Source organism: Myotis lucifugus, unplaced genomic scaffold (assembly GCF_000147115.1).
Source record: "Myotis lucifugus unplaced genomic scaffold, Myoluc2.0 scaffold_0, whole genome shotgun sequence".
In the NCBI taxonomy this organism is placed as follows: domain Eukaryota; kingdom Metazoa; phylum Chordata; class Mammalia; order Chiroptera; family Vespertilionidae; genus Myotis; species Myotis lucifugus.
The window spans coordinates 25829448-25856004 of NW_005871048.1; the positions used below are offsets into that span (position 1 = coordinate 25829448).

The following is a 26557-nucleotide window of genomic DNA, read 5'->3' on the forward strand; positions in this document are numbered from 1 at the left end:
AACATAAACATACCATCTTCCTAGTGACTAAGGTACTTTTTCTTTAACATGAAGATTTTTTTTTCAAAGATGGAGGGAAGGCCGTTAACTTACCTGCTGCACAAGCCGCTAAAAATTTTTCACTCTTACATAGGCGTTCAGCTATAAGATGTGTACAATTTTTATATTTCTGGAACAAAAATATCCACATGAAAAAAAATGTTACTAAGGTAATATATCCTACATAACACATTCTTCTTATTCTTACACTATTATGGGGGCATTTTATCATTTTTAGGTCCGTATTTTAATTTTAGTTATTTTACATTTGGTAAGTAAAGTTTCTGTACTCACCTCACTCTTAATAAAAGTACAATCTAGTGTTAAAAGCAATTTTCCTAGAGCTTCCTTTTCTTCCATTTTAAATCCTGTCATCTGAATGATATGCTTTGGGGCACCATCTTCCATCTAACACATACACATAAAGAAGTTAACATGTTAAGAGATATTATTCACCAGGTTGACTTTATTATTTTTCCTTATTTATGAGTGCTAAAAATAAATGCTGAAACCATTAGATCAGACATATAATGAATTAAACACATAAGACTTAATTATAAATACCAATATTAAAATTGCTTATGTAAATAGAAATTAGTTTTAAAAGTTAATCTTCTCAAAATGTGACCTTAAGTAAAATGAGATTTTTTTGTCTGATTTGAACACTGAAAGTTTGCATTACTTTCCACTAAGATACAATTAAATGAATGTAATTCTTCAGAAATATATACAATTACATATTAATTATGTTATATAAATATTAGCATAATATTATCTTCATTTTAAAAGCACTGTTTTTGCTAAGAGCTTGTGAAGTACACTCATTGACAATGAAACTTAATCAGATTTTATACTGATTTTTAAAGTCTGTGGACAGGTATTGAAGAATATGTATAAGTTATTGGAGAAACTGATAAAAACTCATGGTCCCACAGCCTTTACACCAAATAATTTAGTATAGTAGGTACAAGTAAGAAGCCTGGATCCCATTCCCAATCTACATTTAACTCATTACCTACAAAATAGACCTAAAAAAACACATGGTTTTCAAATTTGTTTTGATAGGGACCTTAATCCATATTTAAATGCAGTTCACAAAGCAAGTTGTATCTGAGGTGGCACATTTAGTAAATAAGAAAACGCACGTTTCCAATTATAATACAATTTTTTGTTTACATGAAGTTACAACTTAAGAAGTAGCTCCTTAGAGAAAATTTAGTTTCTTATTACTGACTAGAGGCCAGGTGCACAAATTCGTGCATGGGTGGGGTCCCTCGGGGTGGCCTGCAGAGATTGGGTCCCAGCTCGCACCCCCAGCCTTGCAGCGCCACAGCTGTGCTGGCACCCCGCCTTGGCCTGGTGCTGTCCCCTCACCTGCTCCAGCATCCCATCTGCAGGGCGATCTATCAGGGCCGTCCCCTCCAACCCCCCAGCTCCCTCAGCGCCTGGGAGCCACGTGGCGCCCCCACCTCCCGCAGCTGGTCACCGTCTCTGGGGTGATCAGTCAGGGCCCGGCTCCCTCAGTGCCTGGGAGCCAGGCGGCAGCCTCACCCCCCGCCGCCGGTCGCTGTCTGCGGGGTGATCGGCGGGGCGATTGAGCGCCCACTTGCACCCACCTTGGCCTGGTGCCGCCCGCTCACCTGCTCCACCATCCCACCACGGTCCTGCTCTTGTCGGGGCCCATCGGGGCCAGCAGTGCCTCCACTGCTGCCCACTGCCAGCGCTGGGTTGCCAACACTCGCCATGTTCTGCGCCGCCTCCTGGTGGTCAGCACACATCATAGCGAGCAGTCGAGCTCCTGGTCTCCGGGTCGAACTCCCGGTTAAACGATTGCCCGAGGGGACAATTTGCATATTAGGCTTTTATTATATAGGATGAGGAAAGTAGGGATTAGAGCAATTGGGGTAACTTCCCATTTCTCTTATCAATTTTGCCACAAAGCTCTACATTAGTATTTAATGTCATTGACAAAGCAATAGTATTTGCCTTCTTTCAAGGCAATTAAAAATAATTTTACATTTGAAATTCTTTTTAAAAAGTAAACCTCAAAAATTAGCACTGTTTGAACCCAAGACTAGTAACAGACAATTGAAGTAAAAAATGTCCTCTATAGAAAGTCTATTTTCAAAGACTAAAATATATACATGTTTATTTTAAATATATATGGACCACATACAGTAATATTTGAAAGAAAGTATAACTATAAACAAATAAAGCATTACCCAGGGTTAAAAGTGACTAATGCTTCATTTCCCTTGCTTAAAGTTTCTAAGAGGAAAAACTTCAGTGAGAGTAAGAACACTTCTGGTTTTTCTCTACCCTTCATCACTCCCTGGCTTAGAGAGGAGAAATTACTTGAAAGGACTAACTGGATATGCTTTGCTCAGCATATCTGTATATTTGCAATGACGTTCCTATTAATGCTTTCTGACATGTCCTAAGGAGCTGCCAGTAGTGGCCTGTACTGACTGCCTGGGTGGGTAAATCAATTCAGATGTTATATACTAAGAATCACACTGCAGTTGTATATCAAAGTCACCTCCTCCAAAATAATTTTTATTCAATAAAAAAAGCTGATACTTTGACCTCAATATACCTGACTTTCATATTTCTCTATTGAAAAAAAGGGTGTAATGTATTAACCCTCTAATATCCTAAAATTCAAGATACAGAATAGAAAGTGTCTTTAACCCTTTGAGTGCCAACCAATATCCTAGGAACTATGCTAAAATTGCCAAGGCATTTTTGCTGATTTTACAGCAGTTTAGGAAAAAAATTATGAATTGCAAGTAAATGAAGTTACATATTCAAAAACTTAAGGAAACCTTTACTACATTTGTTTTCATCTTTGACATATATTGTTTGCTGATTGTATTATAAAATACTAGTAGGAAAAAAAATTTGAACAAAACATATGTTAAAATAGAGGGACACCCTTCTCCAATATCTTCCACAAAATCGTCATCTTCACAGCAAGAATTGACATATTTAGCAATATCATCATCACTAATAAAAGCAGACTCAGAACTGGACACCATTTCGAAGCTTTAGGGCTACAAAATCTGAGTAAACTTCATAAAATCGTAGTACCTGTAAAAAATTAGGCAGATAAATGCCAGTGGTCAATTTTAGAACTACAAACATTCGGCATCATAAGTAATCTGCACTTAGGTGCCATCTGTCAACAAAGAGTGAACTACTAGCATCTAATAGTGACACTGCAGGAGGAGCGAGATAGCGCTCCCCGGCACTCTAGAGGTTAAGGATAAAGTTTTTCAACGAAACAAAATTTTTAAAAAGTTACAAGGATCTGGTCAGTACAAAATCAGAAAGTGTACATAATAAAGCCTGGTGTCTTATGAAATAATCATACACACAAAATACTATCATCAGTAAATAAAATGTATGTAGCTTCTTGCAGAATCATCCAATTGTGTTAATCATCCAATTTTTTAAACCATTTTCATGGGTTATAAATAACACAGCTCTTGAGTAATAATACCCAGTAATATAGACTGGTAGTACATAAAAACTTTACAATTTTAAGAAATAATAATGATTTAGTCTGATGCAGAACAGACATTGGCACACATACAATAAAGCCACATGTGGGTTACAAGGCATATGATCATAACTAGGGAGAAGTGCTTTCATTAATTCTAGAGAGTTATTATTTAAACAAATCATTTAAGCAAATTTCCTTTAGAAAATGATAGGCCCTTTCAGAAATACCAGACAAGTGAAATTCATCTGTGAATATCACCTTGGTATTCAAGGGAAAAGGCAAATCTAAGTGTTTTTAGAGTTCTTGAAAGTCATTTTATCAGAGAAATATGTGTTTTAACCATACAGATTTTACCTACTACATGTATTTTATTTATGTATTCCAGAGTTTAAATAGCTACTTAGGAAGCTATTTCAAGAAATGTTGTCAAAGAAGGGAAGTTTAAAAACCTACAATCTGGTATAGAGAAACCAGTGTTAAATAATCAGCATATACAGAAAGCAATAAGAAAATCACTGTAATGTTACAACTCAAACAGTTTTATTTAATGTTGTCCTTTAAATTTTATCCTTCTGATTCCTGAGATTTAAATGTATGTTCTATAGACCTGTGAGAAAAGCAATCGATCATATTATGTTCCTCTTCTAGATCAAATTAATAGCTATTTTATAATTTGAATGTTTATCATTAACGAGGTGACATTTTAACATATTTTGGTTTAATGCAAAAATGATTAAGTTATTTAGACTTACAAGAGTCAGTGTATAATACAGTTTTCATCTTAAATTATATTGTCTTTATAATGGAATATACCCAATTTATATATTTAACATTTTCTGTCAAATAGTTCACAGTAAAATAAGAACAGGACCACCTGTGCTTAATAGTAGAAATCAGGAAAGGCTTTGTAAAGCAACTAGTTTCCTCGGAAAAACAATTAAACATGAAACTGAAATTAAACAAGCAAAGAGGAAATGGAAGAAACACAGGGGGAAAAATAGAATGTCCCGATTCAAACATTATGAAAATATGAAAATTAAAAAATAATAATCAGAATATACATTTACTCACAAGTTTATCAGAAAAACTGGGCTATTTGCTAAACTCTCACAAAATTTTAAATCCCAGTGATGGCACACAATAAGTAGCACAGATTAAAAAAAAAAATTCCATTAACCTAATCTAATAGCTTCCTATAATAAAATGATCTATTTGAAGCAAAAGCATTTACAATATATTCAGCAATTCTTAATATCTTATCACATGACAAACTAATAGCCTAGGACCTAGGTCATAGATCTAATTCATACAGTTTCATGAGAAAATTGTTATCTATATATATTAGACATAGACATATATAAATATATGGACAGATTTTTATATTTATAAAATTAGTGGTTTAGTGGTTCTTCCTATGACCCTGCAGGATTAAGAAAACAATAAACAATAGTTTAATCTAATATGTAATAAACCCAAGGAGAGCACTATACAAAACTAGTGTAATAACTATCAATGACCCAAATAATTCAAAGATCTTAAAAGTAGGGTCAAGTTTTGTGTAGAAGATGTGTTACGGGGTATGGAGGATCAAGAGCTAACTTCTAGAAGACTTCCAACACAAGAAAGAAAATAAATATACTACAATGCAATTGTATCAGTGGCGTTTCTGGGGAAATTATATACTTTTCTAGAACTTACAGGAGGTGGTCCTTCGAGATTACATAATAAAAGGGAAAAACCAAAACGAGCACTTACTTAACAATTAAGTGTTATTTTTACTGTCAAAAAATAAAAATTATATACTAGATTCTTAAAGAAAATGCTCTGTAATAATTTTGTAAAATATTATAGTAATTTAAAAATCTGGTCACTTACCTTGAACCATATAATACACAAACTAAGGAGATAATGATTGAGAACAGAGCTGGCATTTATGCAGAGCAAGCAACTGTCTCTGTGGTATGGACTTTCCCAAAATATCTCCCACATGGGCCTATCCCTGATGCCTGAAATTCCTTTGCAGTTGGTGCCAGTCAGAAATGCAAATAAACCTATAGCACTCATCTTAATTAAGAACATTATGCACTAGCTTTTAGGTCCTATAATTCTTTATACACATAGCTAGAACACACTTTAAAAATATGACACATAGCCATAATATGTTGAAAAGTGAACACGGAGAAAAGTAGAGGTAGGAATACAGATATGAATATAAAGATATGGTCCAGGAGGGAGATGAAAGTGCAGGATGCAACAGTTGGGTTAAAGAGGAAAATGTTACAAAAAAAAGAGAAGGGCTAGAGAGATGCTTTAAAGAGGTCTATGGTAGAAAAATAAGGAGAAACTTTTCCTAATCTGCATTATAATTTATTTTATTAGCAGGCATGGTGTATCATACAACTTTGAGAATATAATGTATCTTATAAGTTGTATGCTATTAATTAAGATAACTAAGGGATTTTTTAAAAAGTTTAATTTATAAATTTGCATTTAAGAACTAAAATTTTTCCTCAAAATAAGTTTTACTGATTTGTCTTTTAATGAACACATGCTTATTAAAGAAAATTTGAAAAATACTACAAAGTATATAGAAAGTTTAAAATCACTTCTAAATTCCTTAACCATGTAATACCACCGTTAATATATGGGGAAAAGGAAAGGATTTTGACTTGTGTATGAAAAGATATATATCATGAAAATTAAATATTATACAGTTCTGTACCTTTTTATATAAAATTATATTGTGATCACTTTTTCCATGCCACTGAATATTCTTCACAGTTTTAAGGCTCTAATGTTTTAGGGCAAACCAGTAGTTTCTTAATGTTTGTTATTCAAGTGAACTATTTTAATTTTAAATCTACTTTTTTTAAATTTTAAAACCTAAGGAAAATAACTTTTATACTCCCCTCTAGGAATAGAACCAATATTGTTACTTTGAATTCAAGTTTGGAAGATTTTCATGACTTCTGTTACCTAAGAAATTTGGGAAAGTAAAAAAAGTTCTAAAATTAAATAGGGTCAGTAAAGTGTTGGATCTTTGTTTTAACCAATATTGCAAAAGGTAGACATAAATCCCAACACTCACACTGTATGATCCAACTACTATTTGGCTCTGAATGCTATAACATCACGTGGAGTTTAGGAATTTTGTATTCTTTTGGCTTTGGCTGAATTACATTCCGGTGGCCTTTGGATTTTCTTTTTTATTTTTTTTTAAAGATGTAGCGTCTGTTTCCTGCCACATCCTTCAAAGGTATGGGATGTGTGTGTGTACTAGAATATACAATTATAAATTTATTTTACTAAGGTCTCCAGTGGCAAGACTTGTGGGATGTTCTAACTTCAATGACATTATTTAGTAAAGAAACAGTCATGACCAGGCTCTTAGATGGTATATTTGACAGTACAGGAAGGAAGTGGAGAAGCAGCAGCACAGTAACTGTAGTGAGGAAGAAATAAGCAGCTAAGAGGGTTTATGGAGATATATCCAGTACTGTACAAGGAACAGACAGGACTGGAGATGCTAGCTTTAGGGATAGAGGGGCCTTAAGGAAAACAAGAGGTATGACACTCAGGGCAAAAATAATGAATGGACAGTAGATATTGGTTAGTCATGGGGGCAGGGCAGTGAAAGTCACACCTGCTTCAGTATCCTAAGAACTTTGTATTACTTAGTAGGAGCATAAGGTCTAAGGTTGAACAAGCTGGATTTCAATTGAGCTGTGATCTAAGCACTTCATATATTTTAGTTCATTTCCTTCTCAACAATGCAAGTGCTGTTTACCCTTCATATACAAATTAAGGATATTGGAGAACCTGAGACATTAAGAAACTAGCTCAAGGCTACACAGCTAGTCAATGGTGAAAACAAGATTCAAAAGCCTAAATCTGTTTCTGCAAAAAACTGTATGCCTTTCTGCAACATCACTAATTATCAGAATTTTGTCTAATACTTTTAACCACAATATAATTTTACAAAGCAATCTATTTTCAGTTAGTGCAAGAGAAAAATACATTGCATGAAAAGGAATCTACTATGAGGGTGGGGAGACGTTTAGATAATATCACTGAAAATATTGATATTATAAAGTAATTTCAGAAAAATAACACTAATATCTAAAATTTCAAAGCATTTCTAGAAAGTCAAGAGTGCCATTTTTTAATAAAAAAGAAAGTTTTCATTATTTCTCTCTCAAAATAGATTTGGTATTAATCACTAGACTAATTCATATGGGCTTTTCTTCTTCGTAAAAAAAATTTTTTTTTAACTATTACTCGATGATAAAGTAACAATTGCTAACTTTGAAAAACAGTGTATTGTTATTTCAAATAATTTTGATATAAAAACTATGTGAACCTAAAAGTTTTAGGGATATTTTTACTTTTAAGCAGCAAGATGTCCTTCAAAGGTAAGAAACAGTATATAGTGTATTTTATAGCATATTTAAGGAGAGTCAATCACAATAGTAAAGATAATATTCCATTTTAGTTATATTTTTGAAAAATATGGTTCTTCACTATCTTTAGCTTTTATTATTCGGAAGATCTATGGAATTGTTGATTTTATTTTTAATTTTTTTTCTTTAAATACTGTCTAATTAATGAAGCCATATATTTGCTTTTCTAAAACCTAATGTTTTTAGACATTAGTGAAAATTGTGGATAACTATTATGAAATCTTCAGAGTTTTGAATTTTGACTATGAAAAGTACCCACATTTGACCACCTTTTCAAAGACTTCCACATGATTTATGTTTTCTGCTTTAGGGAAGCAGGAAAATATTCAAACATATAAATGAACTTAAGTACATAAGGCAAGAGAAACTGTGGATTTAGAGAACAGCTCTAATAGGTGCTTATTTGCATTACTGAAGACTGGCTTTACAATAGAAATTTATACATTCAAGTCCTTGAAAAATTTATACATTCAAGTATACATTTACAATGTATATTAACCTTTGGGTTAACTTAGAAGACACGATCAAATTTACCCCCTTAGAAAAGTCTACCCCAAACTCTCAATTATGTACGGAACAACTGCAAAACAGGTTAAACTTTTTCTAAAATGGGAACATCTTGCCTATCCAAAGATACTTCTAGGAGCTGAGGCATAACGTACTAACAAACGAAAAAGTTCACAAGGTGCAGTGTGTCATTCGTACACTTAAGTAAATACTGCTTTAGTTTTAATTCCTACTGTTTCCATGGTAAAATTTTCTTTTTATTTTGTTGGTATAGGATAGTCATGTTTAAAAATAAAGAGCTTCCAACATCAAGCTCCATCTAATTTCTGGGTCAAATTCTGATATGGAGTACCTGCGACAGGCCAGCTTTTTTGGCCACTATTTAATCAGAGGCTCTGGGAGTGGAAGAAATCCCAGAATTACCGTTAAGTCTTGTTCCCAGCCTTTTAAGTAGCTAAAATATTATAACCCACAGGAACACGGACCCTCCCCACCTTCAGGGAAATGCGCGTGTGCATGTGCCTGTGTGTGTGTGAGATAGTTACAGACGTATCATAGTTGCTGCACTACCATTTGAACATGTTTAAAAATTCTCCTCGGAAGAAAAGAATGACACCATCTCCCTCGTCACGGGGAGGTGGGCCTGGGAGATCCCGGCCACCTGCTGTGACGCGAAAATACAGAAAGCGGCCAAGAAGCTGGGGCTCTGGGAGAAGCGTCCCAGTCGGTTCTATGGAAACGAGAGACGCCGGTGGCCTAGCGCCTGGCTGGCTGGAGACCGAGCTGCTGAGCGGCGCAAACGGGGGGCGGGGAAAACGCTCGGCCCCCCGCACAGCAGAGAGGGGCTCGGGGCCATCGCCTCCGCGGGGCAGGGCGGGGTCTGCCGCTACCGCGCACCCACGCGGGGAGCCTAGGGCGGGCGAGTGGGAAGAAGAGCGGCTGCCGCGCACCCCCGCCCCTTCCTAGCGTCTCAACTGGGAACGGCAGAAACTTCGGGGGCACAGAGGACGCATCCCCACGGAGTCAGGGTACACTGTATCTTCCGAGTGGAGGCCCTTTACCTTCCAGGCCGGAGTGTCTGCTTCCCTCAGGCGGTAGCAGGGGTGACAGGGGAGAAGACTGCCGACTGCCGCCGCCGCAGCACTGGCTGCTCCGCTAATCCGGGCTCTGGGAAATAATTTCCCGCCGCGCGCTCCGTGGTCCCGGAAGCTATTGGATCACTTCCGGGTGGTTGTCAGTGACGCTGTCCAGCCGTTGTCAGGTGGGCTGGCCTGGCTCCTGCTAGATCAGCGCTGGAGGTGGGATACTGGTAAGTGATTTTTACGCGTTGCCTCCTGGGCCTGGTATTTCCGGTCAGGGCACCGTACAGCATCTTGGCTGGACCCCGGAGCGAGCTGGCGAGGGTTGAACCAGGAGTCCCCATCCATCCATCGCTGGGGTGCTTAGCCCTCTATACTGCTAGAGAAGGCCCTGGGAGCGCGGCTTACCCTCTTCTCCACTTGCAGTATCCAGCCCCAAGTTGGAAACTGACCTCCCGTCTCCAAAAGTCCCTCAGCAGGGGTGATGACCCCGTGTACCGCAACTCGGTTTACTGCCGAGTGTCTCTACTGATAATCAAAGAGTGTTCTTACTCTCCCGTTGTTGGCAGGGTTTCTCCAGAGCTGATTTTTACGATACTTTTCCTGAATACCGTTTCCGTTGCCCTGGGTTGCAGTGTCTGAAAAGCAGGCAGTCCTGGACACCTTTTACAAACATTTTGGAAGTGGGGTGTGAGGGTCCTGCCTGATCTAGAATTAATTCAGCATCCTCGCAGCTGTCTTGAATTAGGTGAGAATGGTCTTTATTTTCCTGGCTGCTATGAGCTCATGAGGTAGAGAACAAGCTTAAAGTGTAAACCGTGGGCTTTTAAATGCATGCTTTCCTTTTTGGAAACACCAGTGATCAGGAAACAGGTGCATTTTCTTCCTCAATAATGAAGGATTCAGGAGAATTTTAGATGGAGGTCCGGGGTAGCCAGAAAAGTTGTAAAGAGGCAAGGTGCTCTCATTCAGCCGAAGATTTAAAACAAAACATGATGTAGTAAACCTTGGCGACTCTTGTCTTTCTTGAGTAATGCAGTTTCCTGAGGTAAACAGTTTTCACTCACCACCTTATATTTAAATCACTTTTTTTTCCTCCAGAAAAGCCAGCTGATTTTTCTTTCTAAAACAGCCAATTACGAAACAAGTTCCAGGGATAACTTTACCATAAAGAAAAATGCAATAAATATGTTCAATTGAAGGCCTCTGATGCATCAGCAAGTGCCTTGTTACTTTTTGAAAGCAATGCACCATGTTTCGAACAGCACATGGACCTTTTAATCTTATACTAGTTCACCAAATTCTTATAATCTCCTTTCATCTCAGTTTTGCCATTTTTTATCAAATCTTGTGTTTTCAATTTATGTTTCCCGATGAAAGGATTGTAATAATTTAATGGACGTTACATGTATCCATATAGCAACATGTGTTTAGACAGGCAGTGATTTTGTAAATCATTACTCTTGATTTGTGGTATCTCCTGTCAAATTAATATAGCCTATCACCAATACCACAAACAGCTATTGTCTGCCAGACACCATACTTCCATTATTTTATTTAAACTTGCTACAGTTCTACAAGAAAAATCATATTATCCCTATTTTGCAAACATTTTATATTGAAACTCAAAGATGTGTTACTGAGATTCAAAGACATTCCCACAAATTATACAATTAAATGGCAATTGACGTTTGAACCCAGTCTACCCGACTCTACACATCGGCTCTTTTACTGTGCTCTCCACTTCCTCTCATAATAATCATAACAGAATCATTTTCACTCTCAGGTAAAATTGGATGGATAGTATATCAAATTCTTGTGCTAAGGAATTAAGAAGTTAATTTTTTATGTTAATGTTTTAAGGATTAAGGAATGTTTTAGGGATTTTAGGAATTAACATAGGGTATGACTAATCAGATGATATGAATAATCTGATTTCTGTGTTGATCCTTGGCCAGTTTTATTATCCTAATTCAAACAAATATAAGCAATCTAAGAGATTATCAGTATATTCGTGATTCTACGTCCAGAGTATCAGCTATCTCTTTAGGCAGCTTTTTATACATATTTACATACATATATACTTATGCATGTGTGTATATGGAGAAAGAGAATGATCACAAATTCATGAAATTAAACTTTGTAATGCCCTGTCAAGAACTGCTATTTGCTGGTTATTAGAAAAACTGTTCTCTCCTGCGCATATAACCCTCAGACAGATGGTGATTATCACATATTTTAAGGGAATATGCTTAATTAAACATACCCATTCCAATATTCTATTTAATGTAGAGAAATAGAAATAACCTAATTGTCAGGGAATTCACTAAAATATAGTTGAAATGACCAATACTGGAAGTAACAGAACTTAATTCTAAAGAGTATCTTGTTTTATTGAAAGTCTCTCTCAGTCTCTCTCTCTCTATATATATATACACACACACACACACACACACACACACACACACACATCTCCCACGTTCAAAGGCTGTTAAATTGCATTGTTTACCCATATCTTCAGAAAAAAATCACTTCTGTTGTGGTAAACAACCTGCTTCCCTATTTATAATGGTCTGGCCCTCTAGCAACTTCAGCGCGAAATTATAGCTAATTTGCCTACAAACGTCAGGTGGTCATAATAATCTAGCCACTCAGTTGTGTGTGTGTGTGTGTATCATTGTGATGTGTACTTTATTATATTGTATTAACTGTATGAAAGATATTTGCTTTGCATGCCCCATAGGTAGATCTCAGTGATGTTTTTTTTTAATTGATTTTAAAGAGACACAAAGAAGAGAGAGTGAAAAAGAGAAAAACATCAACTTGTTGTTCCACTTTATTTATGCATTTATTGATTGCTTCTTAATGCCCTGACCAGGGATTGAACCTGCAACCTTGGCATATCAGGACCATGCTCTAACCAACTGAGCTACCTGGTCAGGGCAGTGATACTTTGTTTTTAACCATATTTCAGTGCTTATGAAGGTTGAGATATCAGTTTTTTCATTGTCTCGCACCCAGCATCTAGCACTGTGCCTGACATATAGTAAGTAGGTGTTCAATAAACACTTATTGAATGAACAATTCCATTTTCAAATGTGCTGTTCTTGTTTTTATCTTTAAGTGTGTTTTTTAAAAGGGACTTACCACATAAATAAATGCATATTTATTGTTACTCACTTTGCCCTCGAAATATGTCCACTTCAGTCATCTAAAAAAGGCAATGGCAGTATCCTGTAAAGAAGATTGGACAGTGAGATAGGCTATAAGAGAATACCTAATATTAATGTTGCTTACTTTCTGCTATTCAGTGTTACATTGAATCCTCACAGCACTATAGGGTTTTATTATCCTCCTCCTACAGATTAAATAACTGAAACAAAGATAAGATCTGTAAATCATAATAGGTTATACACAATCTTGAAGTATCAGACCTGTGATTTGGAACAATGCTGACTCTAAAGGCCATAGTATTCACCACTTTACTATACTGCCTCCAACTGGGTTTTAATCCTGGCTCCTCTACTAACTAGGCACATGTATACACAGGAAATTTTATTTCTCTGAAGATCGTATTTCTCATCTATAACATACAGGGGTTGGCTTAGATGATCTATCAGGTCTCTCCTAGCTCTAAAATCCTCTGACTTTAGTTGGCTACCAAGTATTAACTGAATACAGCAGTTCTAGTGTGCTAGAAAACATGAGTGGAGTTTTATCTGTACTTATTGGTGTCTCCAACATTGGTAGATGTACCGTTATGTTTTTGTAATAGAAAGAACAAGACCAAAATATTAAAACACACACACACAATCCTCAGCCATGCTTTTTGCCAGTAAGACCCCAGTAAGTCAATGAACTTGTGAGCCTATGTTTTCATATGTAAAACAGACCTATGAAACTGCTGCGAGGGTTAAGTGAAATGATACACATAAAACCTCAAACACACTGTCTGACACACAGTTGCCATTAAGTAAGTATTGATTCTCTTTTCCCCTAATCTTGTGAGCATAAAAGAAGATTGGTGGATATAAAAATGCTTTATAAATTAGCCAAAGGTGACAAATTTTTCCTCTTGTTATATACACAAGGTATTATGAGCAACAATTTACATATGACCATTGAACACAAAACATGTTGGCAACACAGACAAAAAATTTTGCTTCCAGGAGGACAAATGAGGAAAGACATAAGGATGAAGGTAATGGTGAGGATTTCGGTAAGGGGACAAGATGGAAGAATTCCATTGGAGGATGAAAGGTGTCAGAAAAGAGAATAGTGACTAACTCACTTCAGATAAGTAGAATGGGTGATGGCTAATAGTAGAGGTAAAAAAGCTGAGTTCAGGGCAAGCTCTGGATAGCAGTGTGGTCAGGTTCAACATATTAGGCCTCTTACAATAAGCAATGGTTTGTGGGTATAACCAGGATAGTGTGGGAGGCTGGGCTTGGTATTTAATTTCTTTCTTGTAGAAATAATACCCATTTGTTACAGAAATATAAGAATATACAGATAAGCCAAAAAGAAAAAGAAAGAAATGAAAACTTGCCCGTAGTTCCACTCCAGCCCCAGGTCTTCACTTGCCCACTTACCACACTGGGTCCACTCTTGGCTGGGGAACATCCGCCTCTTTCCAGTGAACTCTGCTTAGCTGGCCCAAAGGTAGGGGGGGCCTCTGAGGGCCATTTGTCCCCCTGTTTCTGGGCCTCCACCCTGAGGGGATATGGACTCACACGGGACTGGTCCACGAGCATATAGTCCACAGGGTGGAGGCTGGGCACTGGGACCCAGCCGTGGTGGCAGTGGGGTTCTGAGTCTCTCTCATGGTCTGAGGTCTTCTCACTCCTTCTTGCTGTCTTCTCCATGTATCCTGCCCCTTGCTGATGTCTGTGACTCTAAGCAACCACTTGCTCCTCTCTGAGCCTCAATTTCCCACCTAAAGTCACAGGGTGAACTGGATAGAGGATCCGTAGGCTCTTCCTTCCCAGGAGTAACTCTAGGCTCCCCTATGGTGGGGTCAGACTTAGATCTGCCTCCCCTTCCTGTGCCCTACTCCTCCAGGATCACCCTTTTCTGTTCCATGACTTTCTGTGACGCCTTATCTACAGAAAACAAAACAAGAAAACACAAAAATCCCACCCCCTTTCCAGCATTCGAATACTGTGGAGTTCCTCCCAGGCTGCTCAGCATCCGTCTGCCAGGCATGCAGGCTCTTGCTAGGCTGTGTCCTTTCATAGGCTGGGAAACAGGGTTTTGTCATTAGAAGTAATGATTCTGCAGACTGCTGACTCACCTTCTCAGGTGACGACTGGTTAAGGGAAGTTTTTGAGTGGTGAACTCAAAGACCGCAGTTGAGTCAGGAGGCAAAGGCAAAAAATCAGCATAATTAAATTGGAAGTGGGAAAGGGCACTGCCTCCCAGCTGTCATTGTTGATATGTTATTGGAGACAGGTTTTTGAAATGATGCTCCTGCTATAGCCCCTCAAACTTTGATTAAAATACAGGCAAACAAGGGGAGAGGCAGCTCAGGAGATATTCTCAGTGCTAGAATGGTGCCTATAATATTTGTGCTTACTCACACCCCACCCCCAGAAATTAAGAACAAACATATATAGTTGTTTAAATCCATTGCGGATTTTTTGCTGAGTAAATTTCTCATGAAAATTATCTAAAACTAAAAAGAAAAAGACAGACCATTGTAATTTTTATTATTAGGCAAAAGAGCATAATGTGGAACAGCTGAATTCAGAGACCACATGAGCATGAGCTCAAACTCAGGAACTTATATAATATGATCTTGAAGAAATTAAGTTCTTTGAGCCCCAGTTTGTTCATTTGTAAAATGATAAAATTAACTTTATGAATTTATTAGGATTAAATGTGATAATGTGTGAAAGCACAGCGGCATCAGAAAAACTAGAGATCGATCTTGTGTTTTTTGTTGTTTAATAAAGTTGAATTGCTTTAAAATAAGGTCTGTGGCTCCAGTTGTGAAGTCAGAGAGACTTGAGTTCTAATTCCAGCTCTATCACTAGTTGTGAAACACTGGGGACACCGGGAAAGGTACTTTTCTACTCTTTCCTTATTTGTAAAATGGGAATAGTAATAATGTCTTTATAGGGCTTTTGTGGAGATTAAATGAAATAATGATGAATAAAGTTTAATATGGTGGCTGGGCTTGTAAGCACTTTATTTGCTCAAATTATCAAAGAAGCAGATGCCAAGAGAGGTTTAGATATGCCAGAGGTTTTGGAGGGAAAGTGCCTATGGAAGATAAAGGCAAAGGGAGCAAGAGTGGGAAGAAATTGCTTTCAGGCCTAAATGCAGGTCTGAGGATCTGAAGCAGAGGAGGAAGGAAGGCAGGGGAGGAGGATAAGTAGAATCTCAAACTGCTTCTTCAGCCAGGCCCATGAGCAATCCTGGAGCTAACGTCACGTTAGAGGAGAGCCGTGTCACCCCAGCACTTGGCATAATGTTAGTTATTAGTAAAAATAACAGTTGTCACAAGCTATCATTTAGAAGTGTTTTTAAATTTCAACTCTTGATGTTTACAGCCTGTCCCAACCTCCCCTAAGGAAAGTACAATCCCTGCTGCCACACATTGACCTTATCATTTGAGGCACATATGGCACCCCTACCCCTATTATTGTTTTTAATAAGCAATTGTAGAGACCAATCAATTCACTGCTTTTCAAATGGCAGGTCACAGCCCTATCAATTTGGTGACTATTAGCTTGCATTTTTGTTTCAGCTATGTGTGGCTTCAGGTTTTGGACATAAAATGTGTTTGTTACTGTGAATCACAGTTGAATTTTAAAGCAAAAGATTTAAATTAACTTCGTTTATCTTACATTAGGACTAAAGAGGTGATTTAACTTGTCCACATAACTCAGGAAACATGTGACTTGAACCAGAAGCTAGGTCTTAAGAATCTAAATTTAGAGCTCTTCCTTTTGTATCATGCTTCTAGGAAAAGCCTTCTTATTTCCAAGAAGAGGCTTCTTCTTTGCTCTACTTAGAGCACATAATCACTGTTTTCTAATTGGTTAATCTGATAGGTTTTTTCCTGTCACTTTCATTATTTTTTTTGCTAAGATCTCCTCTTCCCTGACTCTGGCCATTAGGTGTAAGAGGTTGTTTTAGCATTCAGCAGCGATGCTGAATTTACTGTCCATTTTCCCATTGGGGAGCACAGCTAATGCAACAGTTTAATACTTACCTGATTTAAGTTGTGTGTGTTTTCTTTAATCCTCACCCGAGGATATGTTTGGATATGTCTCCATTGATTTTTAGAGAAGCATTGATAAGTTGCCTCTCATACTCACCCCGACCCGGGATCTAACCCGAAACCTAGGTATCTGTCCTGACCAGGAATCAAACGGGAAACCTTTTGTTGTACAGGACGATGCTTCAACCAACTGAGCCAGAGCTGGAGTTTACCTGATTTAAATTTAGGATTGATGGAAGATCTTTTTGAGGCGCATTATCCTGATGAGGTCTTAATTTTTACTAATTTCAGTGAATATTATTTTGTGCTTCATTGTCATGACATTCTTTACCCACTTTCTTTGCTTTTTTAGACTTCAGCTCACCAATTTTTGTTTTCAATTTTAAAATCCAAGTTTTTTATATAATCACATAATTTATTCCTTTATAATTTTTAAAATGTCGATTTTTTTATTTTCTAGCACATATTCATACTTACCCTTAAAAATTCCCAGGGGCAATTTAGCAATGGTGAGCTCTGTCCACCACTATTCAGAGATTAGAGTTGGGAAGAGTTTGAGAGGGGGCTGTTTGTAAAAGGAGCCCTCTTCCTAGGCCTTTTGTGTTGCCTTCTGTCCCATGGTATTATTAGGCTGCCTGTGCTCATTGTTTTGATTGAATTTACCTGGTAAACTCTTTCTGGGCTTTCTCATTTATCTAACTCAACAGTTCTCAAATATTTGGTTTCACAAGTTCTTTGCATTTAAAAATTACGGATGACCTCAAGGAGTTTTAATGTATATAACTATATCTACTTATAGTTATTATATTATAAATTTAAATTTATTATTTCAAAAAGAAATAATAAAGCCATTACATGGAAATGTAAGTAGCATTTAAAAAAAACCACAATATTTTTTTTCCAAAACAAAAATTGTAATGGAAGAGTGACATTGTTTTACGTTTTTGCAATCTCTTTAATGTCTGGCTTCATAGAAGAGAGCTGAATTCACAGATCTACTTCTGCATTCAGTTTGTTATGGGATGTTGTTTTGGTTGAAGTGAACAAAATCCAACCTCATACAGACATGTAGTTGGAAAAGAAAGGGTATTTTAATGTCCTTTTCACTAGAACTTTAACAAGTGATAGTTTCTTAAAGTTTAATTACAGTGTGGATTCTGAAATCAGTTAACTTTTTGTGCTATGTTACTTTAAAATCCCTTAGTTTGGCCCTAGCTGGTTTGGCTCAGTGGATAGAGCATTGGCCTGTGGATTGAAGGGTCCCAAGTTCGATTCTGGCCAAGGGCACATGCCCAGGTTGCTGGCTCAGTCCCCAGTGCAGGGCATGCAGGAGGCAGCCGATCTGTGATTCTCTCTCATGGTTGATGTTTCTCTCTCTCTCATCATTGATGTTTCTCTCTCTCTCCCTCTCCTTTCCTCTCTGAAATCAATAAAAATATTTAAAAATAAAATAAAACAAAATCCTATGGTCTGTCTTGAACTTTGGATGAATCTTTGCAAACACCTGATTGTGTTACATAATGCGTTGGCCATATGTAAAACATTGATTCATTGAGGTATGCTGATCTTTCAAATCTTAATGCACTTTATTATGCAGTATCAAAAAATGCATATGTTAATATCACCAGCTGTCTCATCAGGAAATCTTAAAATACTAGGAAACTGTCCTTATGACAATATGAATTATCAAAAATTTTTATTTTTGCTTTGAAAGTTCTAAATTTATCACTGTCTAATCTTTTCCTTGAAATGACAGTCAAATTTGGTTGATTTTTGAGAAAAATCTGGCATACTCAAAAATTAGTAATAGAATTACTAATTTTAATAGAATTACTAATTTTTACTGCCTCATCAAAGCCATTAAATGAACCTGTCATTCTTTTTTATTCCAATTGTGTGGGGGTGAAAAATATGACTACTGTAGTAGCCAGGATAATGACTACCCTAAAGATGCTTATATTCGAATCTCTGGAACCTGTGAATATGGCAAAATGAAATTGAAGTTGTTAATCAGTTTATCTTAAAATAGTGAGCTTATCCTAGATTATCCAAATGGGTTCAATGTAATCACAGTGGTTCTCAAAAATGGAAGAAGGAGGCAGAATAGGAATTCAGAGTGATTCCAAGTGAAAAGGTCTCAACCCAGATAGGTGGCTAGAAAGTGGGGGAAGTGGGCTAGGGGCCAAAGAATGAGAGCAGCCTCCAAAAGCTAGAAAATGCAAGGAAACTGGATTCTCCTCAGAGCCTCCAGAAAGGAATGAAGTCCTGCCAATCATTGGTTTAGCCTAGTGAGACCCAGTTCAGAATTATGACCTGGAGAACTGTAAGATAATAAATTTGTGGTTTTATGACAACTTATTTTGTGCTAGGGCATCTTTGCTTTTGCACTATTAGTACAAATGTTAACCTAGTGAAATGTCATATAGTGTCTTTTATGAAAATAATTTTGACCTTGAGAACCCCTTAAAAGAATATTGAGGCTCCACCAGGGATCTGTGTACCACACTTTGAGATTTCTTATTCAACTCTTTCTTTGTACTTCCTCTGTGTCAACCACTAGATTAGGTTCTGGGATGCAAAAATAAAGAAGGCACAGTCCCTGTTTTAAGATTATAATCTAGTGGTTGAAAGTGGTAAGTAAATCAGTGGTTGCAGATAGCCTAGAATGACAAGTACCCTGACTGATATACTGTATATTCAAGGGAAGGAAAGAGACCGAATTAGTCTTCATGTGCTTGCATTTTGGTGGGAGAGATCACAAAACTAACTACTAGTTTTTTTGTGCTGTGTTACTTTAAAATCCCTTAGTTTGGCCCTAGCAAAGTGCTATAAAGGAAATATCTCTACTGACAAGGCAAGGGAGAGACCTTTATATTCCCATTTAGCAGTAAATGGGGTTTCATTTTCTCCACATCCGCCCCAACACTTGTTATTTTTTATTTTTTGTTTATAGCCATTCTGGTGAGCTGTGAAGTTGTATCTCATGTGGTCTCAATTTGCATTTATCTAAGGTCAAAACGATTGACACCTTTGATTTCTTCTAAGGTTTTTATATATGTTAGCATTTATACTTAGGTCTCTGATCAATTCTGAGTTAATTTTTAAACATCTTTTAATTGAGTCCGACTCCATTCTTTTGCATGTTACTATCCAGTTGTCTCAGGAACATTTCATGAAAAGACCAATCTTTCCCTATTGAACTTTCTTGAAACCCTCATCAGAAATCAATTGGATATTGTATGGTTTATTTATGGACTCTCAGTTCTATTGCATTGATTACATGTCTGTCCTTATGCCTATCCTGTTACTCAGTCTTGATTATTGTAGTTTTATAATAAGTTTTGAAAATGGGAAATGTGAGTTCTCTAACTTTGTTCTTTTTCAAGATGTGTTGGTTACTCTGGGTTCCTTGCACTTCCATATGGATTTTAAGATCAGTTTGTTAACTTCAGCAAAATAGGCAGCCGGGATTTTGATAAAGATTACATTCAATCTGTAGATTGGGAAGTTTTGCCACATTAACAATATTAAACCTTTCAATACATAAACATGGACTTTTCATTATTTAGGTCTAATTCAGTTCCTTTCAGTGATGTTTTGTAGTTTCCAGTGAACAGGTCTTACAGTTCTTTTGTTAAATTTTTCCTAAATATTTTATTCTATTTGGTACTATTGTAAATTAAATTGTTTTTCTAATTTTATTTTCAAATTGTTAATTACTAGTATATAGAAATACAATTGATATTTGTTTACGAATCTCATATCCTGCAAACTTTGTTGAATGTATTTATTAGCTCCAAAAGTTTGAGGGTTTTGTTTGTTTTAGGATTTCTTAGGATTTTCTACATACAAGATCTTGTCATCTATAAGTAGGTAGTTTTACTTCTCCCTTTGCAATCTGGATATTTACTTTTCTTGCCTAATTTTCCTGGATAGAACTTCCAGTACAATGTTGAAGAGGAGTGCTAAAAATGGACATTCTTGTCTTGTTCCTGATCTTTAGAGAAAAGCTCAGTCTTTTACCATTAAGTATGAAGTCAGCTGTGGGTTTTTTATAGTTATCCTTTATGGAGTTGATACAGTTCTCTTTTATTCCTAGTTTGTTGAGTTATTTTTATCATGAATGGTGTTGAGTTTTAACACATTTTTCTTTGCATATACTTAAACTATCATGCATTTTTTGTCCTTTATTCTATTAATAAAGTCTATTACATTGATTCATTTTCCTGTGTTGGAGTCAACCTTATATTCCTGGGATAAATTTCACTTAGTCATGGTGTATAATTCTTTTTTATACTTGTTAATATTTTGACTATTTTTGTCTCTATATTTCTAAGGGATATTGGTCTATAGTTTATTGTAATGTTTTTGTCTTTTTTTGGTGTCATGGTAATACTGGCCTCAGAAAATGAGTTGGGAAGTGTTCTTTCCTCTTCTGTTTTTTGGAGCAATCTGTGAAGGATTGGTGTTAATTCTTCTTTACATTTTTGGTAGACTTCATCAACCAGTCATGTCATCTGGCTTTAGGCTTCTCTTTGTGGGAAAGTTTTTGATAATTAATTCAATCTGCTTACTTGTTATAGGTTTACTCATATTGTTTAAATCTTCCTCACTCATATCAGTACTTTGTGTCTTTCTAGGAAGTTGTCTGTTCATCTAGGTTATATAATTTGATGTCACAATTGTTTTAGTATCTCTTTATAATCTATTTCTTTATCATCAGTAATAATGTCCCCTCTTTAATTCCTAATTTTAGTAATTTGAGCTAAAAGTTTGTAATTTGAACCTATTTTCAAAGAATCAACTTTAGTTTCATTATTTTTTTCTATTAATTTTCTATTTTTTTTTAATTTATTCCCAGTCTAATCGTTGTTTCCTTCCTTCTGCTTGCTTTGGGTTTTGCTGGCTTCTTTTTCTAGTTTCTTAAGGTTGAAGGTTAGTGTACTGATTTTAGATCTTTCTTTTTTAATATAGGCAGTTAGACTGCAGTTTTATGTTCTTGTGGTGTGTTTGTTTGGCTTTGTTATCGGGATAATACTGTCATAGAATGAATTAGGAGGGTTTCTTTCCTTTGTTTTATGAAAGTCTGTGAAATGTATTATTTTGTAGAATTTACCTATGAAGCTCTTGCAACTTTTCCTTGTAGGAAGATTTTTGAATTAGCAATTCAATTTCTTTACTTGTTTTAAGGTCTATTCCATTTCGCATTTCTTCTAAAGTCAGTTTTAGTCATTTATGTCTCTTTTTTTGAGAAAATAGAAAATTTTTATTATAGTAACAATAAGCAAACAATTGAAGTGGGAAGGGGAAGCAGTGTGGGGATGACCCACCTGTGGGGTGATGGAGGTGCAGTGGCAACAGTTAATTTCACAAGAAAAGGAGAGAACTAGTTATTCAGAAAAGTGGTTACCTTGAGGTTGCTCAAAGACTTTCTACAGAAACATCTGAATACACTGAACATTGTTCTCTTAGCTGTTGAATCTCTGTCTTTTACTCTTTCTGGCATTTCACTTAGTTGAGTTCTGAGAAATCTGTTTTTCAGACAACTCTTTTTTCTTGAGTGGGCAGATGATAAGGAACTATTTCAGTCCTTCGAAAGAATGTAATTCAACAAATTTATGTTCATTTAGAAAGAATTCTATAAGCATTTCTAGCTATCCATTATCTAATGCAAATAATTGATTTCTTTAACCACATGGGTAAAAAGATCATTGTCATCCCAAAGGCAAAAATGTGGAATAGAAGCCACAGGCAGAGATTATGTGTCAATCTAGAAAGACTCTAGAGAATCATTGTCTTTTGGTCTCCTGCATTCCCTTTCTCTGTCTCTAAGAAAGAGTTCAGAAGATAGGGAGCATCCATACTTTCTACTTTGGAACTTTACAAATTGAGAATGTGTCTCATCCCTGTTAAATAAATCAAACAGATATCTACCAAATGCCAATAAGAAACTTTACTAAACACCCAGTCCTGAGAACTTGAAGAAAAGAAATAGAGAACTCTGACTTTGGGGAATGAGTTATATGGGAAGGAACACTTGAAAATATGCAGGAAACAGATTTTCAAAAAGCTTAAATTCTCTTGAATAGAATTTTTAAAAAAGGTAAAGTGATCACTGTTATACCTGTGATCATGTCAAGTATACTAGTATCTTGCTGACTCTCAACTTCATCTCTGTCTTGCAACCTTTTTAGATGGCAAATCTCCCTTTCTGCCAATTCCCTCTCCATTTCTGCCTTTCTCTTTTCTTGCTCCATTTTATCCTTCAGGTTTCTGATTTTTTTATATATATATTTCTCTCTTACTTGCCTTTTCTCTCTCTCCAGTTCAGCTTTGTATTTTTCTTGTTTCACTTGAATCTGTTTCTGAATCTCCTCCTCAGCCCTTTGGTACATCTCATCAGTGTAGAATTCTCCCTCATTCTGCATCACCATGCGCTGGACCAGGTCCAACAGCTGTGCCCTCTGAGCCTCCTGCTCAGCTCCTGTTGCCTTATTGCTGAACTCACGGTGACGACCCCTGAAATGCTCCATCAGCTCTTGAATGCCTGTGGAGCTTCCTTTAAGTAATCATGGAACTCCATGCCGTCCGGTCATCTTTCCGGGTGAATAAGAGAATCATGTATCTCCTAGCTTGGGATCCAAACATTGACAGCATCTTCTCCATGGCCTTTTGTTCTTCCTTTGTATACCGGCCCAGTGGGACCACCAGGAGCACAACGTGAGAGCCAGGGGATGTCAGGAGGATGCAACTAGCAATCTCCCTTTGTGTGTCAGCATCCCATGCCTCACAATGCCAGGTGAAAATGCCAGGTGTGTCCACGACAACAATTTCTCTCCCATTCCACGTGCTACTCCCTTTCTGACAGACCTAGTGATGGATTTTGCTGCCATGCTGGAATGAAATGCTTTCTTTCCAAGGATGCTGTTCCCTGTGGCACTTTTTCCTGCTCCAGTCTTACCCACTAAGACAAGTCGCAGTTGTGAATCTCTGGGGTCTTGGTTTCCAATCCCATGGCCGGTCCTGGATTCACTGAAGTTGAAAGGAGTAATGTCCAATTGAGCTGCCATCATAGTTTGAATTTCCGCGGCTGAGGTGCGGGAGAAGGTGCGGACTTGTGGAGACTGGGGAGAGGTTGGGGAGAGGTGCCATTTATGTCTTTTTAAAGAATATGTCCATTCCTATTGTGTAGACATTAAAATGTGTCTACTTTGTTGGCACAAAGTTGTTCATTGTGTTGTCTTATAATCCTTTGATTTTTGCATGTTCAGTAGTGACATCTTTTTCATTATTTTGATAATTTGTATCTTTTTTTTTTTACTAGTCTAGCTAAAGGTGTGAGATTTTGTTGATCTTTCCAAAGAACCACCTTTTCTTTTCTCTATTGCTTTTATCTTTTCTATGTTATTTTCTATGTTATTTCTGCTGTACTCTTGTGTTGCTCCTCTTCTTGCTTTGGATGTGGTTTGCTCTTCTTTTTTTCTGGTGATTGGATCTTATGTTATCTATTTGTGATCTTTCTTCTTTTCTGAAATAGGTGGAATTAATAGGTTTCCTTCTAAACACTGCTTTTTCTGTATCCTATAAAATACGACATGTTATGTTTTCACTATCATTCAGTAAAAAATATTTTCTAATATCCCTTGTGATATCTTTTTGACATTGTTATGTAGAAGTGTGCTCTTTAATTTCCAAATATTGGGTTTTTTTTAAAGATTTACTTTTGCTATTGATTTCTAATTTATTTCTGTTGTATTCTTCGAACATTTTATACTTTCATTTATTGAGACTTCTTGTGACGTGGCATATAGTCTATTTTGAAAAATGTTTTTTGGAATTTGAAAAAAAAAGTGTACTCCTCCGTCACTGAGTGAAGTAATCTATATATGTAAGTTAGATTGGACAGGGGGACAGTATTTAAATATTCTAAACTCTTGCTGATTTTCTGTTTAGTCCTGTCCATTCCTGAGAGCAGAGCTTTGAAATATCTAACTATAATAAATGATTTATTTCTTCTTTTGATTCTGTCATTTTTTTCCTCCATTGATCTTGGTGCTTTGTTTTAGGTGGATATACATTTATATCTTTTTTATGTATTTTTCCTTTTATCGTTTTTGAAATATCATGTTTTCCTCAAATATTTCTTAAAGCCTGTTTTGTCTAATATTAGTGTAGTAACATCAGCTCTATTATAGTTACTGTTTGCTTGGAATATCCTTTTCTGTCTATTTTCAATCTATTTTTTGTATTTGAATATAAAATGTCTCATAAATGACACATAGTTGGATCTTGCTTTTTTTAAATCTATTTTGACAATTCCTGTTTTTTTAAAAAATGTTTTTGATTTTAGAGAAAGGAAGGAAGAGGGATAAAGAGATAGAAACATTGATGATAGAGAAACATCAATTGGCTGCCTCCTGCATGTCGCTGGGGATCCAGCCTGCAACCCAGGCATGTGCCCTGACCAGGGATCAAACCAGTGACCTCCTGGTTCATGGGTCACTGCTCAACCACTGAGCCACACTGGCTGGGCCTGCTTTTGATTGAGATTAAACCATTCACATGTAATGTGCTTATTGGTATAGTTAGGCTTACATTTTCCATTATACTTTACTTTTATATGACTCCTATCTTTTTTATTCCTTTCTTCTACCTTCACTGCTTTTTTTATATTAAATGAATATTTTTAGTGTATCCACTTTTAAATTTCTAGTGTAACTTTACCTTTTAAAAAGTTATTTTCTAAGTGCTTGCTCTGGAGAATACATTCTACATTTTAATTTACCACAACCAACTCAATACAATCTAGTTAATATCAACTTAATTTTGACAAAATATAGAAACTTTGTTCTATTGTAGGTCTATTCCTTCCTCCTTTTTCTGCTATTACTGCCATGTGTATTATATCCCTACATGTTATAAACTAAATAATACATTGTTATAGCTATTGTTTTATACAATCTATGCTTTTTTTTTAAATCAATGAAAATAAATGAAATAATATTTCAGAGTCTTTCATATTAACCTACATTTTTACCATCTGGTGTTATTTTCTTTTTTTGCTTTTAAGTATATTTTTATTGATTTTTGAGAGGAAGGAAGAGAGAGGGAATGGAAACATCAATGATGAGAGAGAATCATTGATCAGCTGCCTCCTGCACATCCCACAGTGGGGATCGAGCCCACAACCCAGGCTTGTGCCCTTGACCAGAACCGAACCTGGAAGTCTTCAGGACCGGAATAGAACCTGGGACTCTTCAGTCCACAGGCTGACGTTCTATCCACTGAGTCAGACCGGCTAGGGCTGGTGTTATTTTTTTATAGATTGAAGAATTTCCTTATTTCTTTTACTATTTAAGACAGATCTGCTTGTAACAAATTCTCACTCTTTATTTTGTCTTCAGTTATTAAAGTGATGGTTTTATTTTGCCGTCAACTTAAAATATAGTTATTCTTAATATAGAATATTTGGCGGACAGTTTTTTTCCTTCAGCATTTTTAATTTCTCATTCCACTGACTTCTGGCCTCCATGGTTTTATTGATGCTTACCTGTGTGTGAAGAGTTAGTTTTCTCTTGATGCTTTTAATTTCTTTGTCTTTGTCCTTTAATAGTTTGATTGTGTTATGTCTAGATACCTATCTCTTTATATTTGTCCTATATGGGGTCCTTTGAACTTCTTTGATGAGTAGATTAATGCTTGAGAGCATATTCAAAATGGCCGAGTGCAATTATCAAAT

General features: G+C 36.4%; 2 protein-coding genes and 1 pseudogene across 2 annotated transcripts in view; 1 reads left to right on the plus strand and 2 right to left on the minus strand.

The window, feature by feature from the left end:
- The window catches only part of SLF1 (SMC5-SMC6 complex localization factor 1), a 67286-nt gene extending 57576 nt beyond the window's left edge, over positions 1–9710 (minus strand). The window contains exons 1-3 of the mRNA XM_006081213.3: positions 9573–9710; positions 334–447; positions 94–169 (exon numbers count right to left, since the gene is read on the minus strand). Of these exons, the coding sequence (XP_006081275.1) occupies positions 94–169; positions 334–447 (190 nt within the window). The 5' untranslated portion in view covers positions 9573–9710. The remainder of the gene's footprint in view (positions 1–93; positions 170–333; positions 448–9572) is intronic.
- Positions 9711–9761: 51 nt separating this feature from the next.
- KIAA0825 (KIAA0825 ortholog) overlaps positions 9762–26557 on the plus strand; it is a 59424-nt gene continuing 42628 nt past the window's right edge. The window contains exon 1 of the mRNA XM_023749961.1: positions 9762–9820. The gene's annotated coding sequence lies outside the window, so the exon portion shown is untranslated. The remainder of the gene's footprint in view (positions 9821–26557) is intronic.
- On the minus strand, positions 22159–23891 carry LOC102440942 (annotated as a pseudogene).